The sequence below is a fragment of the Pollicipes pollicipes genome, unplaced genomic scaffold (assembly GCF_011947565.3).
Source record: "Pollicipes pollicipes isolate AB1234 unplaced genomic scaffold, Ppol_2.1 Scaffold_4219;HRSCAF=4965_pilon_pilon_pilon, whole genome shotgun sequence".
Taxonomy (NCBI): Eukaryota; Metazoa; Arthropoda; class Thecostraca; order Pollicipedomorpha; family Pollicipedidae; genus Pollicipes; species Pollicipes pollicipes.
Window position 1 is genome coordinate 9583717 of NW_023596448.1, and position 27090 is coordinate 9610806.

General features: G+C 51.9%; 2 protein-coding genes across 2 annotated transcripts; one reads left to right on the plus strand and one right to left on the minus strand.

Moving 5' to 3' along the window:
- LOC119095345 (uncharacterized) lies at nt 1-4549 on the minus strand (the record flags this gene model as incomplete). The annotated part of the gene is given in 4 exon segments (XM_037218199.1): nt 1-255; nt 582-769; nt 1456-1901; nt 4424-4549. Coding segments are annotated over 3 exon segments (866 nt in total), but the record flags the coding sequence as incomplete, so codon positions are not given.
- A 2834-nt stretch (nt 4550-7383) lies between these two features.
- On the plus strand, nt 7384-26372 carry LOC119095534 (G protein-activated inward rectifier potassium channel 3-like). The gene is given in 6 exon segments (XM_037218388.1): nt 7384-7739; nt 14702-15372; nt 16062-16114; nt 16116-16282; nt 18311-18459; nt 25452-26372. Coding segments are annotated over 6 exon segments (1446 nt in total). The 5' UTR covers nt 7384-7473; the 3' UTR covers nt 25592-26372.
- The last annotated feature ends 718 nt before the right edge of the window (nt 26373-27090 follow it).

The window sequence follows — 27090 nt, forward strand, 5'->3', positions numbered from 1 at the left end:
CTCTCTCTCTCTCTCTCTCCAACGTTAGAGTAGAAAAACGTTGTCTCCCGCTGGGCTTTTGATAACACTTTGACACCATTGTGACGATGTTGTACCTGACGTCGGCCAGAGCATTTCTCGCGAAGGAGGTCCAAAATCGCAGCATCACTCAATCTGGTCGCCTTATGACGACTCAGCACGTCATTATTGTGCGTGGTGTGAAGGTCGTGTCCATGCTTGCATGCAGGTCGGTTGCACCTTCCCGTTACAAACATTCTGCAAGAACGATCAAGGTCAGGGTCCTGAACGCCTTACAAACAACAGCTTTAGCGCAACACAACGAAGAAGGCCACTGCTTCAAAGCGAACTGAATGCCAGGGGCATGCAGCCAAGGTTGGCTGTCGCCCATTTAACGGGGTTTAAGAATCTGGCCTGAAAGTGAACGGCGGACAGGGAGATAGGGTAAGCTGACATAAGAGGCTATTGTGTTTTCGAGCGGGCTTCATAAAACTTCCTGCTTCTACTTTTGTGATATAGACCCAACGTTCGATGGCTAGCATGTGCAGTTGAAACCATGACATGTGTGTCGAACAGCATTTTACCTGCAAATATGCAGCCTGTTGCAAAGAGGCTCCTGGCATGGGTTCGGTGAACCGGCTTTGTAGCAAACGTCCAGATATTTGTGACGGATTTCATCCGGCATGCGGCCAGTTTCTTGAAAGGCAAGTCGCAGCATTTGAACAGCCGCCAGCTCCCGGCTGGTGTCAAGTCCAAACCTGTTGCACACCACCTGCAAAACACGGCTCGAGATGATTTCGCGCACCTTTCCTCATAAACTGATGTCACAGCAAACTGACGTCACTGAGTGTACTGGCAGCAACCCGGACGACAAAGAATATAAGCCGCAGACATCACACATGACGTCATGCCCCTAGCTTTTGTGCCTTTTGGTATGTGCAGTGACGACAAACGACAACGACAAACATCCTGTACCGCAACTCGCGGAATTTTTGCCGGACGCGTGGAATCTTTTCATCACTTAAACGAAGTGAGAAAGACATGGCGCAGCAAGCAAGTCGCTTTACACGCCCACAACGTACAATGGTTGACAAAGGTGTGTTGTACGTTTCAAGTACGATAGATCGTAGTTTAAGTTGCCAGAAACACGGGATTACATACGGACATAAATGCTACTGTTTTACATGCATTGCTACGCAAGTTACGGGAATGTAAAGAGAAAAAACGGCGCACTTCGAACACGCCCCTCAAAGACTGTAACGTGGCACCACGCAGAAAAGGTCTTTCCCGGTGCGCTGCTAACTCACTACTGTTGTCCTCGTGTTCCCGCTCGAGCATTCATGCTGTTGTATTTACGGCATGAGGCGTCAAGGGATGCTACCGTCAAGCCTGGCAATTTCCTCGCCGCACGCAAAAAATTGCGGCGAGAAAATTGCACGTGCGCCGCACTCGCCTCACCTGGTTATGCACTGTGGTCAGCGAGTGTCCGTTGCGACAGGCGTCGCCGAACTTGCAGATGTCCGCCAGGAAGAGATGGCAGAGGTGCAGTCGGCGGCAGTTGGCGTCCACGCAGCCCTCGCGCGAGCCGTGGCGGGAGCAGAGCTCGGGCAGGCGGGGGGCCCGTGGGGCGGGCGGGGCTGGACGGGCGGGAGGGACGGACGGAGCGGGCGGGTTAAACGTGATGTGAGGCGTGACCCGGCGGCCCACAGTTGTTGCCTCCTGGATCACCGCCTGTCGCTCTCTGGCGGCGTTCAACGTATCCATCTGTTCAGCCCAGCGTTCCACGTGCGCTGCTGGCCCTTGCTGACTGCGATGATCTAGGCTTCCAGTGTCGCTGTTGGGCACCTCCCACTGGGTTGCGGTGCTGGCTTTGTTCCCCATGGCAGCCTGAAGTTGAAGATGACCTAAAACGAGGCAGGCGTGACCACCTTCCCGAGCAGACCGGTGCGGTGCTGGCAGTCTGTCCTTGTCCGTGGCACGCGCGTCAGTTGTCGTGCACTTGACGAACGTTGAGAGTCGGAAGACACGTGTGCACTGGGTCCAAGAAAACACCACAATTACTGTCTGTGGTCATCCAGAATTGAAATAATCGCAGACTCTGTGTAGCTCACATAATGAGAAGGCAAAGTCAGCAAGGCACGAGTATTGGAAACGGCCTCCGTAGAACGCGTTCCCGTCAAAATGCTCTTTGAAGGGAGTGTTCCGCATTTATATGGGATTTTGAACTGAAAGTTCAAAGTCCCATATAAGTCCAAAGTCCCAAGTCGTTCCCTGAATACCTGTCAGTGCTGTTTACAACCCTGCCCCTCTATTTTCTGAGCTGCACGACCGCGAAAATGGGGAAAGTGATACCGCGGAGAGTATTTCAAAATCATCTTGACATTCGTGTCGTCATAATAACGTCATTCAAATCCTGCCATTCGATAATCAATGCAATGATCAAGGCCAAATAATAAAATTATCGGAGCGTTTATACCTGGCGTTTGTGAGCACAATTTCCAGATATAACGGTGGTCAATTGGCTCTCAATCAATGTTGTGCAAGGTATGATGACGAAGTCAAACCATGGCGCATTACGGGACATATTAACTCAACAAAGAACTGTGCTGTCTAGAAGTCTTTTCCACCTAAAAGAGCATCAATAGTTGCAAGTGAACCTGTTCTATTACGTCTGATGTTTGCTTCGTTATCTTCAAATGTGAAACATTCCCTTTAAACAACCAGCAGTCATTAGAACAGCTTACGTAAAACGTTTGAAACTTTCTTGAAGAAAAATAAGCAATGTTCTGAAACATTTTTGCCGTTAGTCTCCAATTTTCAGTGAGGTGTTTGCTTTAAACTGTCCACTTGGTGTAAGTTGGGCTACTGGTGTGTCATGTCTAGGATGTGTCTTCTGTAACTAGTCCTCTTCCAGTACAAATAAAAATATGTTTGCGTCACAACTGTTGTGCTTGATAACACACCCTGGTTCTGCGAATATTTCAAAACTTAAAGGGTGTGTTCTACTTTTGTATAAGACTTGAAGCTTAATAGCTATCTTGATGATCATCCAGTGCAGTTCACAGCCCGCCCTTCTTAAAACCTAAACTACTCTAGTTTCAGAGCTACACGTCCGCGAAGATGTGCAGACTAATTCGGGGAGACTATTTCGAATTCAACCAGACATTCATGACGCCATAATAACGCCATTCACATCCTGCCTCCCCTATATCCATGTGGCGATGAAGGCCAAGAGATATATCATTGTCAAGTCATTCATATCCGGCGTTAGTGAGCACGATTTCCAGGTATGGCGGCCGTGAATTGGTTCTCAACCAATGTCGTGCCAGTACGATGACGTAATCAAGCAATGAAGCATTGCTTGGCATAGTTACTAAGCAGACATATTGTGTTGTCTTAATTAGTCTTTTCCATTAAAAAGTGTACCAATAGTTATAAATGACCTGATTTCATCATATCAGATGCTTGCATCGCTGCCTTCAAATGTGACACATTCTTTTCAAAGAATGGCAACAAATGCATTATTTCGCCCCCTTAAATTTTTACCTGCGAAAACCTGTCACATCCGGTCCAAAACCTCGCTAAAAGCCCGCGGCTTCCTGAGGGTCAAAAATTGGCGGGTTGGAGGGCTGACAACATTTTTCTCTTGTTTTATACTTCTATCGACCAACAACAGAGATCTAGGATATTCGTGGTCCCGTCCCTGCCCGTTTTCAGCAAATGTGCTCTGCGCCGCGTTCCCCATTGGCAAAGTATCTACATGAGTCACTACCTATGACGTCACAAGGACTACGTCACGCGTAAGCGACTATCTTCCAAGTGGATTGAGCAGTTGCAACGCACTTGTCTCTGATGTTGTAGGTTGTAGCTTGCGGATTACTGTTGGTAATGGGGAATGTGGCCCTGGCGGATTCGAGGCCCCTTGCCGACATGGCATCCTCTGTCCGGTAGTGATGGAACCAGACCGCGACAGGGAACCCTTTTGTTTCCAGAGCCCGACAAATGCAAGACGTCTTCTAAATTGCATGCCTGGACATCGGCCTTGTCCCCGTCCAAAGAATGAGTCCCCATACCGACAAGAAGCGGAATGCTTTATATTAGTGACCTCTGACCGACATTGACGACAGCGAGTTAGATAAACAAGCAAACGAATGGTGGCATCCATGTCGGTCAGAGACCACTTCTACTCAATATTCCGTGCCTTGTCGATATTGTAACACATTATTCACGCAAGGAAAGAGACAGGCACGACTCTAAAGCCCCTCCCCCCTCACACTTTTGGCAACACTTCTTCAGCTTTGCATCTTTTCTTTAAAAAAACAAACGCTGAAAATGACGCACCGAATGGTTTAAATGACATCTTCGTGAGCTTCAAACTATGCAGTCCCACCCCAACTATCCTGGCGGGGCGGCCAGCTGCACTCACCTTCCCACACGCCTCCTCACGCTGCGTCACAAATCAGGTCGGCCAGCGGATGCGTCGTTCTCCTCACACCGGGCACCTCAGACCCACCCCATCCACCGCTCGGCCGCGACTGATGCGCCAACAGCGGCCGACGGCGATCGGCGGGCGGCGGTATGTGCAGTCGCACGGGCAGCTCATGGCACGAGCACAGTCAGCTGACGTCGAGATTAACATGGCGGCGGCCCTGCGCCCGTCATCTGCGCGGCCCGGGAATCCCCGCCCAGGTGCTGTCAACGTCGCCTCGCGTGTCCCGTCAGTGTTAGTGCTACCTCGCGCTGAGCCATATTTTTCGGGCTGTGACTCAGGGCGGCTGTGACGCGGCTACAAAGCGGAAAGTGGCACGGGTCTCATACCGAGAGACGCTGCCACTAGGGGACCGCCGCAGACTGTGCCCCACTTGCCCCATCGACGTATCAGGGATGACGAGGGCTTGCAGGTGACCAGTGGAACCGAGCGGTTTTTGCGGCTTTCAAGGTCGGAGCTGGAAACCTTCAGACTCATGCGTAACTTATTGGGCTGGCTGACCATGACTGTTTCTTTGGCCTCGCGGGCTCTCGGTTTACGTGCTGGGCGGAAAGATGCTGCGGGGCAGACACCAGACAGCGACGAAGGACGCCTTTTGCAATACCACGCCGAGGCGATACCACGCCTTTTGGGCGTGGTATCTTATCACGACAATATGATGTGGTTGTCGATGGGCGCATGCAGCCTGACAGCCAAATACTTTGGTGGGCCCTGGCTAGAGTGGAGCGTAACAAAAGAGGCGAAAAGGAAAAATACGAACATCTCGTAATCTTGAATGGCCTGCAGCTGCCGTAGTGCCCTTGCCAGAACGCTGGCCGAGATTCTTACCAATTTTAGTGGTCTTGGGTTTGCAATTCAGCACTTTTCTTCGAACAATATGTCCCTCTCATGCCTGAAAGTCGACAGATCTTTACATCGACGGCTCATCTGAGCCTAATACATCGCAGCACTGAAAATTTTAGTCGAGCTTTATCAGAGGATCTTCGAAGCTGCTACAACTTGATTACACTATTTGCAACAGTTTCAAGATACTCTTAAATAGCGAATGTCATAACATGGCCCATTGGCTGGCAACTGACGGTGGAATGAGCAGCAGCAATGCAAAGATGGACTAATGAGCAGGAAGTCGTTTAGAGGACCACACCTGAGGTAGCAGTCCATATCCGTGCAGTAGCGTAATGACAACGACTATATCATTGCTCTGGTCTAGGGCTGACCCAAGGAAGGAACCTCACCTAGGGTAACGGTCCACGTCGGTGCAGTAGCGGGATGACAATAAGTGTATCATTGCTCATATTATTCTAGGGCTGGTCCAATGTAGGAGATTTGAACTAGGGTAGTGGTCCATATCGGTGCAGAAGCGAAGTGACAACAGGTGTATCATTGCTCTATCCTAGGGCAGGCTCAAAGAGGAGACTTCAGCTAGGGTAGTGGTCCATATCGGTGCAGAAGCGAAGTGATAACAGGTGCATCATTGCTCTAGCCTAGGGCACGCTCAAAGAGCAGACTTCAGCTAGGGTAGTGGTCCATGTCAGTGCAGTAGCGTAGTGAAAGCAGGTGTATCATTGCTCTATCCTAGGGCAGGCCCAAGGAGGAGACTTGAGCTAGGATAGCGGTCCATATCGGTGCAGTAGCGTAGCGACAACAGGGGCTGGCCCAATGAGATATCAAGTGCCGGCGGTTGTTGCATCGAAAGTTGAAAACACGCCGTTTCACGATACAAACATTTAGAAGAAATGACCTAAGGTTGGTAATGATTACACGATTAAATTCAAGACAAATCAGAACACATTTTAAAACGAGCTGCTTACTCGGCGTGACGAATCGCCCAGCTTTTGGTCGGTGAGATTAATCTCAAGTTACTGCGCATTGCGACTGCCCCGACCAGCTACGGAGTCATCTGATTATACGTGATGCAAGGACCTAATGAAACATGAACAGTCCGGACGTGTAATAATCCACCTTGACGTGTATTCCACCTTGACGTGCAATCCAGTAGGACGTGTAATCCACCTTGACGTGCAATCCAGTAGGACGTGTAATCCACCTTGACGTGCAATCCAGTAGGACGTGTAATCCACCTTGACGTGCAATCCAGTAGGACGTGTAATCCACCTTGACGTGCAATCCAATAGAACGTGTAATCCACCTTGACGTGCAATCCAATAGGACGTGTAATCCACCTTGATGCATCACATCTGACAGGTTCAGATGTGGTGCAACTCTGTGAGCCTGTTTCATCACAGCTGATGCTTGCTTCAATTTCTTCAAATGGGGAACATTCCCTTGAAGAATACCGCCATAACCGAGTGTGTGAATGTAAGCAACACAACACATATGCACAAACACCACGATAAAGGCCACAACACGCGCATATGACGATATTTCAAGAGACATAAGATGTCTCCCGAAACCATACGTGACGCCCGGAATTGCTAGACATGATGTTATCAGGTTGTTTCACAAACACCACGATAAAGGCCCCAACCGAAGCCAATTGCTAGGATCGATCTCACTTTCTGGATTATTTGGCCGCACTTCGAAGATCGCCATTCGGATCCATGCACTCTCAACTTCGGGTATATATGACGTCAACAGAGATGAGCCGGCGGCATCACCTCGGTTTCTGCCGATTCATTGGGCGTGGGGAAAAGCGGCGCACTACACGCGTAAAAAAATCAGACTGATTTTACGCTCCGCACTGCACTCCCCAGCCCATAGCATGCGTCAGCTGGCTTGTCGGGCTGGTCGGGTGTGACAGCACGAGCGCCGGCGGCGGGGCCGGTTCCTGCCGCCGCGGCTCCCTTATCGCCCTGCCCCTCCCCCCGCGGCGCGCGGTCAGCGGACCGGGCGGCGCCGACGCGGCGACCCCCTCCCCAGTGCACGGTGCGCAGCGTGCTGGCTCGCGGCGCGCGCGGGAACCAACGGGCCTGTCCCGGGACAGCCGTGCCCCTCCCCTGCCGCTGACGTCACAGCGAGTCGAGGGGATGCCGTCGGGGGCAGAGGTGACGCCGCCGGGACCCGATGACGGCGACTGGTCGGCCCGGCGTCTGCTGCAGCCGCCAGAGCTGGACCGGGAGCCGGAGCAGGAGCTGGAGCAAAACAGCGCCAGCGGCCAGGGAAGCCTACGCCTGCCCGACGGCGTAAAGCACGTGCCGTTCTCGGGCCTGAACATTTCTTCAGGCGTCAATGGCGTCACATACCAGCACACGGTCGGTGGGTTCGACAGCACCGGCGACACGCCCGTCATCAGGTGGGGCACGCGGCAGCAGCCGAGCGGCCTGCTATGGCTCCTCTCATGGAAAGGTCCGGGGTTCAACTCCCGCAAAATGCTCCACGGTAATAACGCTGGATGTTCTGTACGGACTGGGTCAGTGTACGTTAGCGAGCCGTGGCAAGCACGCAGCGTGTATGCTGAAGTGGTGTCGGGTGGCGTGTTAAAGTCATGGGCGTGTTTCGGGTGGCGCAGTGCGGCAGTTAGTTGGCGTCATAGACGTGTTTCAGGTGGCGCGGGGCGATGGTTAGCGTCATGGGCGTGCAGGCCGCGCCGGTGTTCAGTTTGCTGTGCAGTGATCACAGGTCTCCGACCGTAAAACAGCTCTCAAATTCATCATTTGAGCTTCGTTAACAGTCATCAGGTTGCGTGATGTACTTCATGTCACGTGATGTGTAATAAGGGTGCAGCCAGAATTTGCGACCCGGAGAATGAGTACCAGAATTGGAGACCAGGCCTAAGATTTAATAGAACCCGCTCCTAGCTCCATTCGTGGTACCCACTCACTTTGGATAGACTACTTATGGAAGCCAAGACATCAACAGGCAAAGTACTAAGTACTAATATCAATGGACTTTCTGTGCTGGCCTTGCCTTGGCGCTGAATACAGTTGTCCAAGCTCCGTGCCATACGTATCTGTTAAGTTATTTGCTGACCTGGTCAGTTGTCACTGACCCTATCTCTATTGTTGTTGGATTACTTTTTGGATGCAACATGCCACTGTCCCTGAAAGTCAGTGTGATGCAAAGCCAAAACAAGTTTGGTGACCGCCAGATTGCTGAATTACATTACAAAGCGCCATACTGGAAAGGACTACCCAGCCGTGATGGCGGAGCTGCAAAACTTCGCCCCCACCCTTCCCACCCACCCCCACTCCCCCAGAAAAGGAGCATACGGATGACGGAGCGGCACTGGCAGGTCAGCAGTCAGATGAAAACAGAAAATAACATATGCCAGTAGCTCACGCCGGTACAAGTTTTGTTGTAAAACTACTCAGATTAAGGGGAACTTAGAAAGGCGCCGTTTCACGGTCTGCGCTGTCAAATATGTCACTCGCGGGAAAGAAAGCGTCACTGCCGCGTCCATACATAAAAAGCGATCGACATTGAACTTCCTTGTCATTACCTTCAACTTCTGTTAATGACAAATAATAGCCGGATAGCATTTGAGGATCAAGTAGTAGCCACGCCATGTGGAGGGCACGAACAAACAAGAGTGTAAATATATGCAACGCATTACCGGTCCACGCCATGTTCGGCCACGTTTTGCTTCGACGTGGCCTAGCTTACAATAATGTCCATCGGCCTGACATGGCTTGGAGCCCGAAATTCCCCAGCGCCCATGAAAACGGTTTTGAAATAAAGTGACTAAGATGTCAGAGAATAGTGCGAAACACTCTGAAGGTATCCTAACACGTGTCACGGAACGCCGCCTGGCCGCTCCCAGTCCGCGGCATCGGCTCGACCGGGTCAGCAGCGCCTGTCATGCAGCACAACGTGATTCCGGCGTATACGGGGCTTCAAGCGGGGCCAACGATCTGGCTGCACCACTCCCTGCACTGGGAGGGTCCTATGCGTATTGAAATTTGGGATCAAGGGTCGTAAGCCGGATCTAACGGGTCTAACGGATCTAACAGGTCTTACGGATCTGACGGGTAAGCCGGATCTAACATCAAGTTCTTAGTATCTACCGCAGAGCCCTATATTATGCCCTATACATGAAGATCACACAGCCTGGTAATAGCCGGCCTTACTCGAACATATCGTAGCTTTCACCAAGCTTCATGGTAAAGCGCTGCACAGCTCTTGAGCGGTTACGCTTTGTTCACACAGCCGGTCCACCTGTGCGCAGAATGGCATCTCGCCCTGGCTTTAAATTCTGCGGCAGCATATCAAATAACGGTTTTTTAACCCTTGCTGGGCGAGAGGGCCTGCTGTTTACTCACCTTCCAAGTGGCGCATTTGAGCTTGCAAGAAAGCGGAACATAATAGTGTGGCCATGTTGGGTAGACCTGTTGACACACCTATTATTACAGGTATTATAAAACATTACAACTACTGGCACAGTGCATATTTACGGCACAAAAATGTCTCAGGACACTTCAGGTCAATGATAATTTTCATACTGGTGTACAGTTATTGTTCCCGAGCGCACAGGCTGCTCTGGATAGACCAACAGGCTTTCCAAGGTCAAGTGATGTACCAGGTAAATGGCGTGCTTCATTAACATTTGTGCTGATGTAAACCAGTTTCCTCTGTACTCGATTTTTAAGATCACTATGAACCCGTATAGCTTGAAAAATAGCGTTTCTGTTTCGCAGAGCCATTGCTTGGATCACAACTGATTTTGGTACTCTTGATCTGGAAGGCTGCTCATCCCGGAGGGTCCGAACCAGACACTGTTGGGCCACCCAATTATCAACATATCAACCGGTTTTTGCTCGCGATCCTAGTCCAGTTAGGAGCAAAGTGGCAAGGCACAGGTATGCGTGTACATACATGCGCGCCCGCCAACATTTGCCTGGCGTGTGAGTGAAAATATCTCCGCCGGGAGCGGGTTAAAAAGAACCTGTCGAATTATCGAACGCTGTACCCCGCCAGGAGCGGGTTAAAAAGAACCTGTTTAACTATCGAACGCTGCACCCTGTGATCTACAGCACGAGATGTGTGGCAGAAATAAAACGATCAGGGCATCACAGAGCATCGGCGAAGGCTCACAAATATCTACCACGAAGGTTTTACCACATGTTGTAACACCCTGTTGTATCACCACGCAGCACTGCCGGCATATCCGTCTTTGGGATGAGGGAGGGGTAAACGCTGAACCCCGCGTCGGCCAAGTGCCCATTTCCAAAACCAGGACCATGCTGAGGCCTGCGATTGCCGGTCAGGGGACCCTTTGCATTGGTCGGGGTTCCTAAGACAATGAGGGACCGCTGTGTTGGTCTGTTGTTCAAGGGGCAGGGGTCCGCCTGACGCCTGAGGCCAGTACGCCTGACAGGGGACCATATTTTGGCAGGGACCCCGAGTCGACTGGGATTCCGTTTTTATGGAGACAGGAGAGGGGACTGATGCATGATGCATCCCTCTGGGCCCTCCCCCCCCCCCCCCCTGCGGCCGTCCGGCCCGGCCACCGTGTCTTTAGAATGGTAGCCGGCAAGTGCCCCGGATGGTGGGTTAGAATGGAAATCCCTTGCATCCTTGACCGAGAAAGGCAGTGGACCCCTAGTGTCCCTCTTATGGGGTCATCTGTCCGCAAAAGGTAAGGATTCTCCATAGTGCTGAATCTCCCGGGCCCCTCAACGAACGCATTTACCGGCATAATGATGAAAAATTTAGAAAGTTTAGCCACTCGAAATTAAATGAGCAAAATTTGGTGATTTTTTGGGATGCCTTTTTACTGAGAGCCTATGACAAAGCTGTGTACCTCCCACACCCCTTTTGCCAAAACTGTGGCCTCTACCCTGGTATAAGATGGAGCTTGATGGAGCTTGTGGGATCTGATATATGCTCTTCTCGGGTTTAAGATGGGCCATTTTCGGCCCTGAGATCCCGCTTTCTCAGTCAAAAATATGCCATTTCGTGATTTAAGATGAACCCTTCTGGAGTCTACGATGGTCCCTTTCCAGACCTGAGAGGGTCCTTTATGTGCTCACGATAAGTCTCACCCAAACCTGGGACGGACCCCGATAAGTTTACGATGGACTTGTCCTGATCAGAGACGGGTTCTTCTGAGTCTGCAATGGGCCCTTTCAGACCGGAAGGAAGCCTTCCTGTGCCTGAAACGGTTGTAGGTGTATTTCCTGCCTTAAAACTGACCTTGTCTGGACCTGAGACGAGCTCTCCACGCTTACAATGATGACACACAATAAACCTATAGCTTCCAAAAACCTGACGGGGGCCCATTTTGGCCTCCTGAAATCTGGGAGAAGAGATAGTTTTGACCTTAGTCTCATATTCGGGGACAGTTTGCTCGGCGGATACGCCGCCACGGATTTTCTGAGCCTACGATGGACCCACTTCAAACCAGAGATGGGCTTTTTTGGGGCCTTCCCAGGCCCAAAAAGTGAGATAGACTTTTTCCGAACTTCAAGTTATCCGTTTTTTTTAAGCCTATCTTGGTTCCCTATCTAACTTGAGACGAGCCCTTTCCAGACCTGAGAAGAGCTTCTCTGAGCCTACGATGGACCCTTTTCCCGACCTGAGACGTGCCTTTTTGAGCTTACGATGGGTACTTTCGGGACCAGACATGGGCCCTACCGTGCATGGAAGTGTCACGAGAGTTTTCCCGTGTTCGCATGAGCCATTTCCAGCCTAAAATAGACCGTTCACGGACAGAAAACGATACCCTTGTGAGCTAAGCCCTCACTCTGATAGGGGGGGGGGGGGGGGAGCGATGCGGCCCCTCCGCCGTAAACTTTTTCGAGGATACATCTCCTACATGCTGTGCAATTGGGCTCGAATTCTCAGTAGTCTTTGAAGCACCGATTGCACGTGTTTTACACCACAAACGGCGGTTTTTGATGAGAACCGCAGGATGATCTACGGTCTGCGCGGGCGGCGGGCGGCAACCAACGATGACACGGAACGGGCCGGCATTGTTATATTCGTGGAGTCATGCATCATTAGTAGATGGTCAAAACATATAAAACGATACACCATTGTATTTAAAGTGGTACGAGGCACACGTCTGTTTAGGTTTTGTGACGCTACATGGTATGACATCGTATGCACGATATTGTAAAATTGAAAAGTTTGATTTGCAGGAAATTTGTTCTCGCATATTTTTCCGTGAGTTTAAGCTCTTGAGTTTAAGTCGTGCTTACGAACGCCATATGCGATCGAACCAACGATTATATTCTTATTGGGCTCTAACGCCTCGTGGCCAATGGGATGGTAAGATGTGAACGCCGTTTTTATAGTGTTATGCATGCCTGAATGGCCATTATATAGTGCGCACGAAATATTTTTCATATCTTCGCAGGCGTCTAGCTCAGAAACTAGACGGTCTTTGGCCTTAGGAAGGGCAGTGCTGTGAACGCACCGAATGATCTTCAAGATGGCTATTTCATTTCAAAGCCCGTACAGATGGCTGGGGTTTTCCCACTCCCTTCATCATGCGACTTTACCGGACCAACATGGCTCCCTGCGCTAGCTTTCATAATACAAAAAGCAAGTACTGCCACATACCCGAAGACCACTTCTGGGCCACCTGAAATTATGGCGGGGCGGGGGGGGGGGGGAGCAAGAAATAGCTTTACTCCGACCTCAAAACGGGAAGAAGTTTACTCCGACCTCAAAACATGGGTGGGCAGTTTGCTCCTGCTGACACCCCCCCCCCCCCTTCCCCTGATACGCTGACTGCCACGCGCACGAGCGCAACGGTAGACAGGATGCATGGCAGAAGAAAATGTTCGCGGTTGTTTATCACGCAAATTGGTACCTGTGTGGCTATTCGGTGAAGTTCATTGGCTAATCACGTATGCATGCATGTCTTGCCCTCAGGATTATCAGGCCTTAGTGACACAAATCACACGGATTATGTTATACATTGCATCAGGAGCAATAGCAACATACACAGTAGAGGAGGCACGCCAGCGGCGCTCAGGCTGGTACTAAGCGCTAATTCCGCTACTCATGGTCCTTTGCGCGCGTGACACACACAACACGCCCTCCTAATGATGAAGTCCACCCGCCATGCAATGCCTTCACCTTACGCATGTAGCAGCCTGCCAAAGGCGAGCACCCGGCCTCCCGCTGCGGTGTTATCGGAGCGGCACGGCCGAGCGGTGGTCAGCATCCCCCCGCCCCACCCCCTCCCTCCAGCGGGACAGATAAGATACACCCCGTCGGCGGTGGCCCGTGCCAGCTCGGAAGAAGCTCTGCGGGTACCGAGAGCTCCCCCTCCCCGCCCCCACCCCCGCCCGGCACTGCAGACGATAACCAGCTGTCACCGAGTGGGTCGCGCACTGCAGGACAGCATGCCGGCCTGGGAGAGAGAGAGAGGGGGGGGGGGGGGGGTCCTTTGGCGAACCTATCACGAAGTATTTATTGGTCGTGATCGCGGCGAAAGGTGGCGTCTGGTGGACCGTTCTTTGGCAGACGGTACATCTATTGCATGGATGCATCATTAAATGGATGGATCCATAGCATCACGCTTCAGACAGATGCATAGCATGCATAGCATAGATTATGGCTGAAATCCCGGAAATATCTTTGAGATAAGCTGGAAGTGGCAATACCCAGATGATTGTAGAGGACATCACAGCTAAAATTTTCTTAACCCAATCCACTCCTTAGCAATGAGTTTGCGCCTGTGGCGGCCTGTTCGACATCCCTGGCTAGCCATGCCTATGCGTTACACACCCGTTGGTATTCTCCCACATCATTTATTATAAGTTACTGATGGTATATAGGAGCGTTTACATCCAACCCTACTCGTTTACGAGAAAAATTGCAGATATGGTGTGAATAAAGCTAATTCTTCCGACACGAAGCACGAGCAGTAACGTTGTGAAGTATTTTCTGGAGCATTTTCTCGAAATTTCGTAAATGTCTTGCCCATTCCAATGCCCATACTTTTCTCCGAAATGATACCAACCCAACTTGCTACCTGTATCGCATGGGCACCTGTTACATGGATGAAAAACTTCCCATTGATAGGATGTGATTCTGATAGTTTATAGTTTTATAGGATAGTTTTTTCAAAGACTGAGAAAACGATTGACCTCCAATCTTTGGTTCGTGTTCTGCTTCAGCTCATAACTGAACTACGGGAAACGATTCTGAATCAAGTGGTTATAACTTGATTCAACTCTGTCTTGATTCCCAATTCGGTGTGGCTATTGAGTTGGCTCTGGTTCTACATCGACTCGAGTGCAAACTTGCTACCCGCACATGCTGCGGTCTTGTGGCTCAACCGGCAGTCTCCTCTTCCTGCAGGGTGCGCAACCGGATGAGCACGCGCAAGCTGCGCAAGCGGGTCGTTTTTAAGAACGGAGACCTGAACGTGGTACAGGGCAACCTCTCGAAGCGGAGGCGGCGCTACTTAGCCGACATCGTCACCACGCTGGTGGACATCAAATGGCGCTGGACGCTGCTCATCTTCAGCCTCAGCTTCGTCCTCAGCTGGCTGCTCTTTGCCGTACTCTGGTGGCTGATCGGCATCGCGCATGGCGACTTCGAGAAGGACAACATCGAGGACCCCGACTGGCACCCCTGCGTGCTCAACGTCAAGGACTTCACCGGCTGCTTCCTCTTCAGCCTGGAGACGCAGCACACGATCGGCTACGGCTACCGCTACATCTCGGACCAGTGCACGGAGGCGGTGATCCTGCTCTGCGTGCAGAGCATCGTCGGCCTCGTCATCCAGGCGCTGATGGTCAGCATCGTGTTCGCGAAGCTGGCCCGGCCGAAGAAAAGGGCGCAGACGCTGCTGTTCTCGCGCAGCGCCGTCATCTGCCAGCGCGACGGCAGGCTCTGCCTCATGTTCAGGCTGGGCAACATGCGCACCTCGTCGCTGATCGGCGCCACGGCGCGCGGCCAGATCATCCGGAAACGGGTCACCCGAGAGGGCGAGACCCTCCAGTTCGACATGGAGGAGCTCAACCTCGGTCAGTGGACGGCTGCAGTGGCGGCTGTTGGGGATGCTTGTGGGAGCGGTGAGACCAGCAGCGCGAATGTCAGTACCAGTGGCAGCTGAGACATCTGGTATTCTGTCGCAGTCGACACATGCGCGGTTACAGTCGAAACAGTGCGGAACAGTAGGTGCTTTAGCCGCAGTCGAAAATGTCACACCACATTCTCTCTCTGAAATGGGTTCAGTGGAAGTTATGATGTTTCGATAATGCAATAGTTACAGGGAATACTAGTGCAACAGGCGGGTTATATTAGAATGGTGACAGACACGCGCAAATAACCATTGCAGTTGACACGCCCTTAAAATCTTATAACTAGAACGGAGACAACAGGTACTGCACGAATCACATTCGTCGTGTCTATCGCGGCATTAACTGCACGAGTGATGTAGAACTCTCAGAGTGCCTTCTCCACAGCGCGATTTGAGTTAGTTTGGGCTTTGGATACTTGCCGCTCATTGCCCCATCAATCGTGTTACTTGTTGTCGTGGTCAACTTCTCCGTATAGGTATAACTTCTCTCATGGCGGTGCAAAACGTGCAGCAAGCCTGCTTTCTTCACCAAAACAGGCTTTGTTGGCAACGCGTTCACTTCCCTATGGCACGTGCCTCGTCTTGCGTGATGGCTTCTTGGTCGGTGTGACAAATGGCGCCGCCGGCCGGCAGGTCCTGACGACGGCCAAGACAGCATCCTCTTCATCTGGCCGCTGAACGTGGTAGCACACGATTGACGAGCGCTCGCCGCTGTACCACATGTCAGCCGAGGACCTGCTGCACAAGGAGCGTTTCGAGATCGTAGTTATGTTGGAGGGCACCACCGAGTCCACAGCCATGACGACCCAGGCGCGCAGCAGCTACATCCCCAGTGAGATCCTCTGGGGCCACAGGTGAGGACTGCAGCTGCTGTACGCCCGCAGTGAGATCTTCTGGGACCACAGGTGAGGACTGCAGCTGCTGCACGCCTGCAGTGAGATCTTCTGGGGCCACAGGTGAGGACTGCAGCTGCTGTACGCCCGCAGTGAGATCTTCTGGGGCCACAGGTGAGGACTGCAGCTGCTGTACGCCTGCAGTGAGATCTTCTGGGGCCACAGGTGAGGACTGCAGCTGCTGTACGCCTGCAGTGAGATCTTCTGGGGCCACAGGTGAGGACTGCAGCTGCTGTACGCCCGCAGTGAGATCTTCTGGGGCCACAGGTGAGGACTGCAGCTGCTGTACGCCTGCAGTGAGATCTTCTGGAGCCACAGGTGAGGACTGCAGCTGCTGCACGCCTGCAGTGAGATCTTCTGGGGCCACAGGTGAGGACTGCAGCTGCTGTACGCCCGCAGTGAGATCTTCTGGGGCCACAGGTGAGGACTGCAGCTGCTGTACGCCTGCAGTGAGATCTTCTGGAGCCACAGGTGAGGACTGCAGCTGCTGTACGCCTGCAGTGAGACTTCTCTGGGGCCACAGGTGAGGACTGCAGCTGCTGTACGCCTGCAGTGAGATCTTCTGGGGCCACAGGTGAGGACTGCAGCTGCTGTACGCCCGCAGTGAGATCCTCTAGAACCACAGGTAAAGACTGCAGCTGCTGTACGCCTGCAGCGAGATCCTCTGGAGCCACAGGTAACGCCATCTGAGTCGTGTGACTGTGCTGATTATCTGGGAATCCGGCTCAAGGCACTCATGCCTCATTGCTCCACTGCGCGCACACGCCGTGGCTGACATGTTCATGCGAACATGATGTAAAACGCTGTTCTCAGGCGCACCGCTGCAAATTTGTGTACATCAACGTCCCAACACCCACGGACATGTCACGCCTTGTTGAAAATATCCCGTTCTGTTGCGAACCAGTCAGTTTGAAATATAGAATGTGGACAGAGGATCTAAATGGCCCATGCTCAAGAATGAGGGCCGACAGATCAGGTCTCCTTGCGAAAGACTGAGAGAAAAATCCCGCCGCAGTTCGACAGTAATGCAAGTAATGAAGCTTTCCCCTCCGGCACATATTTAGTGGATTGGAGATCCGGGACAAGCTTTCCTGTAGTTCCCTCTGCCAGAGACGAACAACTGCAGTGCCGACCGACAAAGCCTGTGTCCGGTGACCCCGGCCCGACAGTATCTGTGCCCAGTGACCACTGACCCCTTGGTAGGTGTCCGGTAACCCCGGCACGACAGTACCTGTGCCCGGTGACCACTGTCCCCATGGTGGGTGTCCGGTGACCCCCGGCCCGACAGTACCTTTGCCCAGTGACCACTGACCCCATGGTGGGTGTCCGATGACCCCCTGGCCCAATAGTATGTGTCCGGTGACCCCTGGCCCGACAGTACCTGTGCCCAGTGACCACTGGCCCCATGGTGGGTGTCCGGTGACCCCCGGCCCGACAGTACCTGTGCCCAGTGACCACTGGCCCCATGGTGGGTGTCCGATGACCCCCGGCCCGACAGTACCTGTGCCCAGTGACCACTGGCCCCATGGTGGGTGTCCGGTGACCCCCGGCCCGACAGTGTCTGTGCCCAGTGACCACTGGCCCCATGGTGGGTGTCCGGTGACCCCCGGCCCGACAGTACCTGCGCCCAGTGACCACTGACCCCATGGTGGGTGTCCGATGACCCCCTGGCCCGACAGTACCTGTGCCCAGTGACCACTGACCCCATGGTGGGTGTCCGGTGACCCCCGGCCCGACAGTACCCGTGCCCAGTGACCACTGACCACATGGTGGGTGTCCGATGACCCCCTGGCCCAATAGTATGTGTCCGGTGACACCTGGCTCGACAGTACCTGTGCCCAGTGACCACTGACCCCATGGTGGGTGTCTGGTGACCCCTGGTCCAAAAGTGTGTGTCCGGTGACTCCTGACCTGATGGTGTATTTTCGGTGGCCCCCGGCCCGAAAGTGCGTGTTAGGTTACACCTGACCCGACATCCGTGGTCGGCAGATTCGAGCCCATTATCAACTTCAAGAAGGACACGGGCACCTATTCGGTGGACTACAGCCGCTTCAACAGCACGTACCAGGTGGACACGCCGCTGTGCAGCGCCGCAGAGCTGGACCAGTTCCGGCGTCAGCAGACAGAGAGCGCCCAAAGTGAGTCCAACCAGCAGCGGGAACCCTCTTCCAGATAGTGCACGACGTAGTGCGCACTGGACTGACCTGAAGTGTTCCACATTTTGATCGGGTTTTGAACTGAAATCGCCATCTTGAGATCATTCGGTGCAGTTTAAAGCCTTGTCCTTCTTAAGACCCAAACCATTCTAGTTTCTGAGCTAAACGTCCGCGAAGATGTACAGACTATTTCGGGAGACCTTTTTGAGGTCGCCCAGACAACCATGACGTCATAATAACGTTCAGACAACCATGACGCCATAATAACGTCATGACGTTCAGCTGACGAGAGTTCAGCTGACGGTTGAGCTTTGGGCGGCTCCGTGTTTAAGGCAGTTTTATTAGTGCTTTTTTTGTACCCGGGTAGTGTTATCTGCATTTAAAATCGTGCAGGAATGAAGTTTAGCTTCGTGGCCGCTGGACATGACATTGCTGTTTAATATTTGGACTGCTCTGGAATATTAAAAACGGTGAGTTTTTGTGAAATCGGACGCAAAGGCTACTACTTTTTTAGCCAGAGAAGACTGATCAAAATTTACTTAGAAAACGTGCTGGCGCGACGCTGTCACTTCGTTTTTTAAGATAGGCCAATTTGGTTAATTGCAAGCCTTTAAAGAATGACCAAAATGGAAACGGTGGAATGGCGCAACCAACTTAAACTGCTGCAAAACCAAGTAAACAGCCAAGAAGAAATGATTAATTGTCTGACAATGCAGTTAGCCGAAATGATCATTGTGTTTAAGGATATACAGGCAGAAAAGAAGAAAAGGATGGTTGATGGCCAATATGCAGGACTGAAAGACGTTCAGTTTGCTGTAAAACAAATTGACCACGATCTTGACTTTCTGAAGCGGCAACACAGAAATTGTGAAGACCAAACAAAAACCATTAATGAGCTGGGAGTTTTATGCGGAGCCGCCATGGTAGCTGCTGGGAGTAAGTTAGGTGCTGAAATGCAGGCAAGACATGCAAGGATGAATTTAGACAATGCAAGTACACCAAAGCGCGACAATGGACCGTATGTCGCAAGAAAACTAGAAGTGACCTCCACCGTGGAACTTGAATCAAAGGTAAACGAAGGTGGAAAAAACGAAGGAGGCACAAGAACATGTGAGAAGGAAAGGAGTGGTAGCCCAGTTGCTGAAGAAGCCGAACCAAGCAGGCAACTCACTCGGGGTGCTTATGGAAAAGAAAACAACAAAGGGCGTTGACTAAATGTAAAGAGGGTAAGTGCATACAACCGAGCATAGATAAGCGCCAATACGGAAATATGAAAGGTGTCTCAACGTCACACCATCTAATTAGGTTGTTGCATGATTTGCTGACGGAGTTAGACGAAGCAGACACATTATTTTCTATGGTTATGTACGATTTTAAGAAGGGATTTGACTTCATTGATCACACAACAGTTATCCAGAACATGCTTGCAATGGGACTTCGCTCCGGGTATGCAAAGTGGCTTTGCTCATTCTTGCAGGATCAACAGAAGCGGGTCAGGATGCCAATGGAACCATGAGTCGTTGGAGAACCATAACATGCGGCACTCCGCAAGGCACCTTAGTTGGCCCGGTTGCTTTCCTGGCTATGGTTAACGGTGCCGCTGCTGATATTGACAACCAACTTAGGTATGTAGACGATCTTACCATATACCAGGCGTGTCAAATTGACCAAGCAGATCGGCACTGCCAGTTGCAAGAGCACACTGACCAGATAAGTGATTGGGCAACGGCAAACAAGATGATATTGAACACTGACAAATGTCAAGTCATGCATTTTTTTCACGGCTAAAAAACCATTAGCACTACCGGGCACCATGATTCAGGGAAAAAAACTACCAACTGCCATCAAAACTAAGCTTTTAAGTGTGACAATATCAAATGACATGTCATGGCAAGCACATGTGGATGATATTGTAACTAAAGCATCGAAAGCTTTATATATGCTCTACATAATGAAGAAGTACCATCCACCACAAGAACAGCTGGTTCGTGTGTATGTTACTTACATCCGGCCGCTGCTAGAATATTGTGCACCGGTTTGTCACGCGGGACTCACTGCCAAGCAGGCGCAACATCTTGAGAAAGTGCAGAAGAGAGCCTTGAAAATCATCTTCGGCCATTCTGAAAAGTTCTCGCACATCTTGCAACGCATGGGCATGGAAACCCTCGCTGACAGAAGAGAAAAGCTATGCCTAAGGCTAGGAAAACAAATGCAAGCGTCTCCCATGCATAGAGATCTGCTTCCGAAGCAGCGAGTGGCGATCTCCGGCAGAAATACCAGGAGCGCAAGCACACTCCAAACGTTTTGCTGTGGTACGCGACTACGCAGATAAAGTATTCCCCATATAACCACTCTTATAAACACAGATATATTGTCAACTAAGTACTGTCCTGCTTCATATGTATATTGTGGACATGTGCTATATGAGTTGATACTCGAAGCCATGCTTTTGTCAATAAACCGTCTCTCTCTCTCTCTCTCTCTCTCTCTCTCTCTCTCTCTCTCTCTCTCTCTCTCTCTCTCTCTCTCTCTCTCTCTCTCTCTCTCTCTCTCTCTCTCTCTCTCTCTCTCTCTCTCTCTCTCTCTCTCTCTCTCTCTCTCTCTCTCTCTCTCTCTCTCTCTCTCTCTCTCTCTCTCTCTCTCTCTCTCTCTCTCTCTCTCTCTCTCTCCTCTCTCTCTCTCTCTCTCTCTCTCTCTCTCTCTCTCTCTCTCTCTCTCTCTCTCTCTCTCTCTCTCTCTCTCTCTCTCTCTCTCTCTCTCTCTCTCCTCTCTCTCTCTCTCTCTCTCTCTCTCCTCTCTCTCTCTCTCTCTCTCTCTCTCTCTCTCTCTCTCTCTCTCTCTCTCTCTCTCTCTCTCTCTCTCTCTCTCTCTCTCTCTCTCTCTCTCTCTCTCTCTCTCTCTCTCTCTCTCTCTCTCTCTCTCTCTCTCTCTCTCTCTCTCTCTCTCTCTCTCTCTCTCTCTCTCTCTCTCTCTCTCTCTCTCTCTCTCTCTCTCTCTCTCTCTCTCTCTCTCTCTCTCTCTCTCTCTCTCTCTCTCTCTCTCTCTCTCTCTCTCTCTCTCTCTCTCTCTCTCTCTCTCTCTCTCTCTCTCTCTCTCTCTCTCTCTCTCTCTCTCTCTCTCTCTCTCTCTCTCTCTCTCTCTCTCTCTCTCTCTCTCTCTCTCTCTCTCTCTCTCTCTCTCTCTCTCTCTCTCTCTCTCTCTCTCTCTCTCTCTCTCTCTCTCTCTCTCTCTCTCTCTCTCTCTCTCTCTCTCTCTCTCTCTCTCTCTCTCTCTCTCTCTCTCTCTCTCTCTCTCTCTCTCTCTCTCTCTCTCTCTCTCTCTCTCTCTCTCTCTCTCTCTCTCTCTCTCTCTCTCTCTCTCTCTCTCTCTCTCTCTCTCTCTCTCTCTCTCTCTCTCTCTCTCTCTCATAATAACGTCATTGAAATCCTGCAGTTCCATTGGCCGTTCGGTGATCAATACCAAACGAAATATGATTGTCGAGTCGTTGATGTCTGGCGTTCGCAAAAGCTTTTTCATATATGTATATATATATATATATATATATATATATATCAAATACGGCCGTCAATTGGCTCTCAATCGGTGCTGTGCAAGGGACGGTGTCGTCATCAAACGTTGACGTGGTGAGAAGCATATTTGCCAAACGGAGAAACTGCGTTGTTCAGGGCAGCCCTTTCCACTGAAGATTAAACCGATAGCTGTAAGTGACCTTATTTTATCATATGTGATGTTTTCTTCCACGTTTTCAAATGTAGAACATTCCCTTTAAGGTGGGCAGCGTTGTAGTCTACCGCGCGGATGGAGGCGGTGTCCAGAGCGGGGGCCGTGGTAGGTCTCGGCGCCAGCGTAGCTGCACAGCAAAATCAACTTAAGTTGGCTGCTAAATACCATCAAAGTCAAGCATGAACTTGGTTCCGAGCTTATTTATGGCTAGCCGCCTAATCCATGTGATGAACTGATGACCAATGACTGATGGCTAGCGCAGGATATTTACTTTGTCTGAAGGAATACAAGTATCCTAGCACTCAAAATGTATTGGTAACGTGATGCACGAGTAAAACAAGTGTCACAAGTTTACTAACCAACAGAAATGTCACATACGACGTCGGCGGCACGTAAAATTATGTTCGGCAGTTGCGCATAAGAATTCATCGGCGCAGATCCACCTATTGCTCTGAGACTAAGGCATCAAGGCCAATGAGGACGGCACCTGAGCGATCGGGGGTGCCGCGGAAGGCCAACAAAGAGGCCCCCGTCAACATCGTCGACAAGAGTGCCCAGGTATGCTAGCATATAGAGCCGCAACAGCCGCGCAGGGGTCCACGAGAAAATGCAAAGAAGTCAGGAGCAGCACGGAAGGCTCGTCAGCGATCGGATTAATCGGGAAATTGGTCATGTAGGGCCTCCGAGAACAGCGTGAAGCATCTGTACAGCGTAATAAGCCTCAAAATGTCCCGCAACAATCACCATTTCAGTCAAGGAATAATCAACCTCGTCTGCTCACGGGTTCTTCACTATCGCTTGCGCCTGGTCTTGGTCGCCTAGAAGCCTAACGAGGTCCAATGCGGCTACGTTTTGTGTTTTAAAAAATGCGTCTGTTTGACCGCCTGTGGGCACCTTCGGAGCCTGCGGGCTCCTTCAGGGTGCTGAGAGCCATGGCCAGTACCGCTCCCCTCCCCCAGATCGGCCCCCGCCCACGTGGGGCCAGTGGTCAGCTGGCTAGTGTTTGACAGCTGGCTAGTGTTTGACAGCTGGCTAATGTTTGACAGCTGGCTAATGTTTGACAGCTGGCTAGTGTTTGACAGGGCGCTGCTGGACCCTGCAAGTCCCTGCAAAGCTTGACCGTGTTTGTTGCGGCCAAAGCACGGTGCCGCTGGTTGGTTAACGTGAACGGTGGGCGCTTCCTTGCAGCGTCGTCAATAAGCTCTCGTTCTCGTTTTCTCATTTACAAAGAACGTGTAGGGAAACCTCGCCAAGTCAGCCCCTCAAACTGCGCCAGCCCGTCCGGTGGGATGGGGTGTATACGTGGATGACGCTCCTGTATAGCCTTTTGTACTTGCAGGCGTGAGTCTTTCGGTCAGCTGCGTTTCGGCTTTCTCTGCTGCTGTCGTCGTGAGACTATGGCTATGCCATGACACTTTCGTGCAGGCGCCGTCATGCAAACTAAGTTTTAGCATAGTGAAGTGGCACATCAGATCGTTAGTATTCAACCAGATTCGCATAAGATTATCGTGCGACCAACATACCTACGGTAGGAATGCAGACATTTGCCTTTTCTTTGTCATCAGCTGCAGTTCAGGTCAGCCCGGCTGCCACACCGTAAATTTCTACGTGGTCCCGCTTGTCCACTCCTCGTAATGCCCATGCGGCCTCGTCCCTATTCTCTCCTTAAAGAAGGTGCAGGAAAACCCCGCCGAATCAGCGCTCAGACGGCGGCGGCCCGCCCAGCGGGAGTGCTTCCGGAACAGACGTGGCTCGTGCACGTTCCGGCGGGCTGTGGAAGCCCGGTTAGTCAGCACGGCCCACGGCGCGCGGCGGATGTCGCGAACTCCCAAGGTCATCGGCGCCACTCTGTTGTGTCTGCCCCGCCTCGGACCCCACCATGCACCGGCGGCGCGGCCTTGGTTGGCTGGCCCGCCCTGTAACAGGGGCGTCGCCAGTGCGACACTGATTTGGCGGCACGCTGCGAGGCGCTACTGTCGGGAGGGAGTTGGGTGCTAGTTGGCTGTCTGCAAGCAGGGGCGGCGCAGCTGGGGGAGGGGGGCAGAGGGGCAGTAGGAGCAGTGCCCCCCCCCCCCCCCCCCACCTCACTGCCGGTGAGCAAGGGGCAGAAGTATGTTTTTGCCCCTCCCTAAAACTTCTGAGAGGTCCAAACTAATGGCATTGTAGCTACCCGTAGATACCAAAATCAAAGTTCACGACCCCTCCGTAACTGAACTTGAGAGCGATCGGGATCAGCAGACGCTTTTACATGAAGAGTCCCACTTTCTGGATCATGGACACTTTCATGAATAAGGTCGTCAGTTCTCTAGATTAGGAGGCCCAAGGTTTTATTAAAGAGGTCGCTTTGGTTGCTTGGGAGGCTCCCGCTACGAACCTAGGAGACTCTGTTCTGGATTACGAGGCACCATCTAAATTCAGGAGGCCCCTTTTGCAGGCATCAGATGTCCGACGTTTGGAATCAGGATGTCCAAGTTTTGGATTTCGAGGTCTCTAGGCTATATTGGAAGGCCCCATTCGTGAATCGAAAGCATTCCCTGTTTAGATTACAAGGCCCCCTATGCATCAGACAGCCGTTTTTAGAATACGGGGCCCCGCTTTAGGTTGCTGAAGCTCCACTGGATGAAGGCCAATTCTGTTTGTATCTAATTATCAAAATTTACTTACTTGCATATAATGCATAAAACAGTTTGGTAAAGGAGCGCATGCCCTTGGTACCCCTCCCCTTGAATACGACACTACCTAGCAACCCCCTCCCATCCGTGAGGAGGCACCATTTTATTCAGGAGACCTGTCCGAAAATCCCGCCGACTCCCCTAACTCCAAATCCGTGACACCGTCCATGCCAACGAGCGCTCCGATTAGTAAGGGGCATAACCGTTCTCGCGGTTTGCCACTGATTGAACTAGCAAACGACTGCTGGGTGTGTGGTACTTTGTTTGGTCATGTGGTCATTTGCCAAGTCTCTTACGCTGATTTGAACCCGGATTGTGGCCGACAGTTGCCGAACGCGAGCTAGTTTGGGAAAACTTCGGGAGTCCTGCCGACTGCTGAACTATTTATGGAATGGTATGCCATTTTTTTTCACGCAAGTTTGTATTGTCTTAAATCAGTAGGTGGCGCTGGCTGACCAGGCACTGCTTCACTCGCAGCTTCATTGGAAAGCGACTCCTATTTGTCCTGGATTTCTGGGATCAGCAGGCACGACGGATCAGATAACATGCCGCACCAATCACGCACCCATGTCGCTCCAGGTACGAGCGTGGGAACACTACAGCTGCGGACCATGACCTCCAGCGCCGGCTTCAACAACTTCGACATCCTGCGGCAGCAGGCCGAGCAGCGCCTGCAGCCGGAGGATCAGTGGGACCCGGAGAAGGCCAAGCAGCGGTAACGCCTGCCTGACGACCCGTAGCGCCGCTGGCTCCGGTGTGCGGCGTCGAGCCCGCTGGCTCCGCTGTGCGGTGTCGAGCCCGCTGGCTCCGGTGTGCGGTGTCGAGCCCGCTGGCTCCGGTGTGCGGTGTCGAGCCCGCTGGCTCCGGTGTGCGGTGTCGAGCCCACAGACTACGGTGTGAGGTGTTGAGCCCGCTGACTCCAGTGTGCCGTGTTGAGCTCGCTGACTCCGGTGTGCGGTTTGGAGGATGGGGTGGAGCCAGCACGCGAGTTCGATGTGCGGGATGAGGATGACAAGCTGTCACAAGTGGGTTTTGTCCTCATTTCCGGCGGATGGGTGGCGTGATGTATTGACGATAGGGACGATAGTGTCCACATGCAGGCATCACTGCGCTGCATGCTTCCGTATCGTTCACGCCCTCGCCATTGCACCATTGAGACGACGTTTATATCGACACGCGACCACGAGAGCGTGCTTATATTTGTGTGCCACGAAAAAGGCCTCCGCCATGGCCGTGTGTTTCCATGTGTGCTTTTCGAGGGGCGGCATCCGTTGAAGTTGAGCGTGCGTCGTGCCTTGCTTTACGTGGAGAGCCGCCTGTGGGCACTGCGTAATGGCAGCCTACGGCTCAGCACTACTGTGGTGTACAAGGATCAGTAGGATACACATTCCAGAAAACGTTTTGTCGAAACCTCGGCGGCTGCGATAGCTGCTTTAATGATGACATCGGTGATCAGGACATATGCAATGGTACAGTAGAATAATACAACGCCATAATCGACGTTGACCTTTTTTCCATGCGACAGGGGGAGAGAGAGGGTGGTTTCGTACTCAGCTTGAAGTACTACGGTGTCCCAACTTTACCATTAGTCCTCTTGCCCAAACAAGAAAAGGGAGAAGGTAAGGTATATGCAGCAGACGGACTTTCCTGAGAAAGCGATTAACCTTGGCCCTGTTTTCATTTACCTGAGCTGATTGCAAAAATAATTTTGGAAAATCTACAGCGCCGATCGAGCGTCATTTGACCCACGATTCGATCGAACTGCCTGAGATACGCGCCCAATTGGAGGAGATGAGAATGACCCTTTGACCGTGATGTTCTCACTCTCGCTGACACGCAAGAGGCCATTTTGATTTTCGGCGAACGGTCCAGTCGGTGTGAACTGTAACACTATCACCCGGAAGGCATTGCTTTAGATTGCAGGACTGGAGTTTAAGCGAAAGACCACCGGCAAGGAGATCCCTCTGGATGCGGCCGTGTTTCAGTATAGCAGTTCAAAGCCTCTAACCCCTAGCCCGTCGTGACACGGGTGTAAATAACTACGTCTCCTGCGATTGCGGGGACTCGCATTAGGATTGGAGGAGTCAAACTAGAACGCGGGACATCCTGACCTGCAAATGACTTCTGAAATGCGAAAATGTGATACACGTGCATGCCGTAGGCCAATTGGACGCGACAAAAACGAATTTGGGAATCCCCAGCCCCTCCAGCGGTCGTA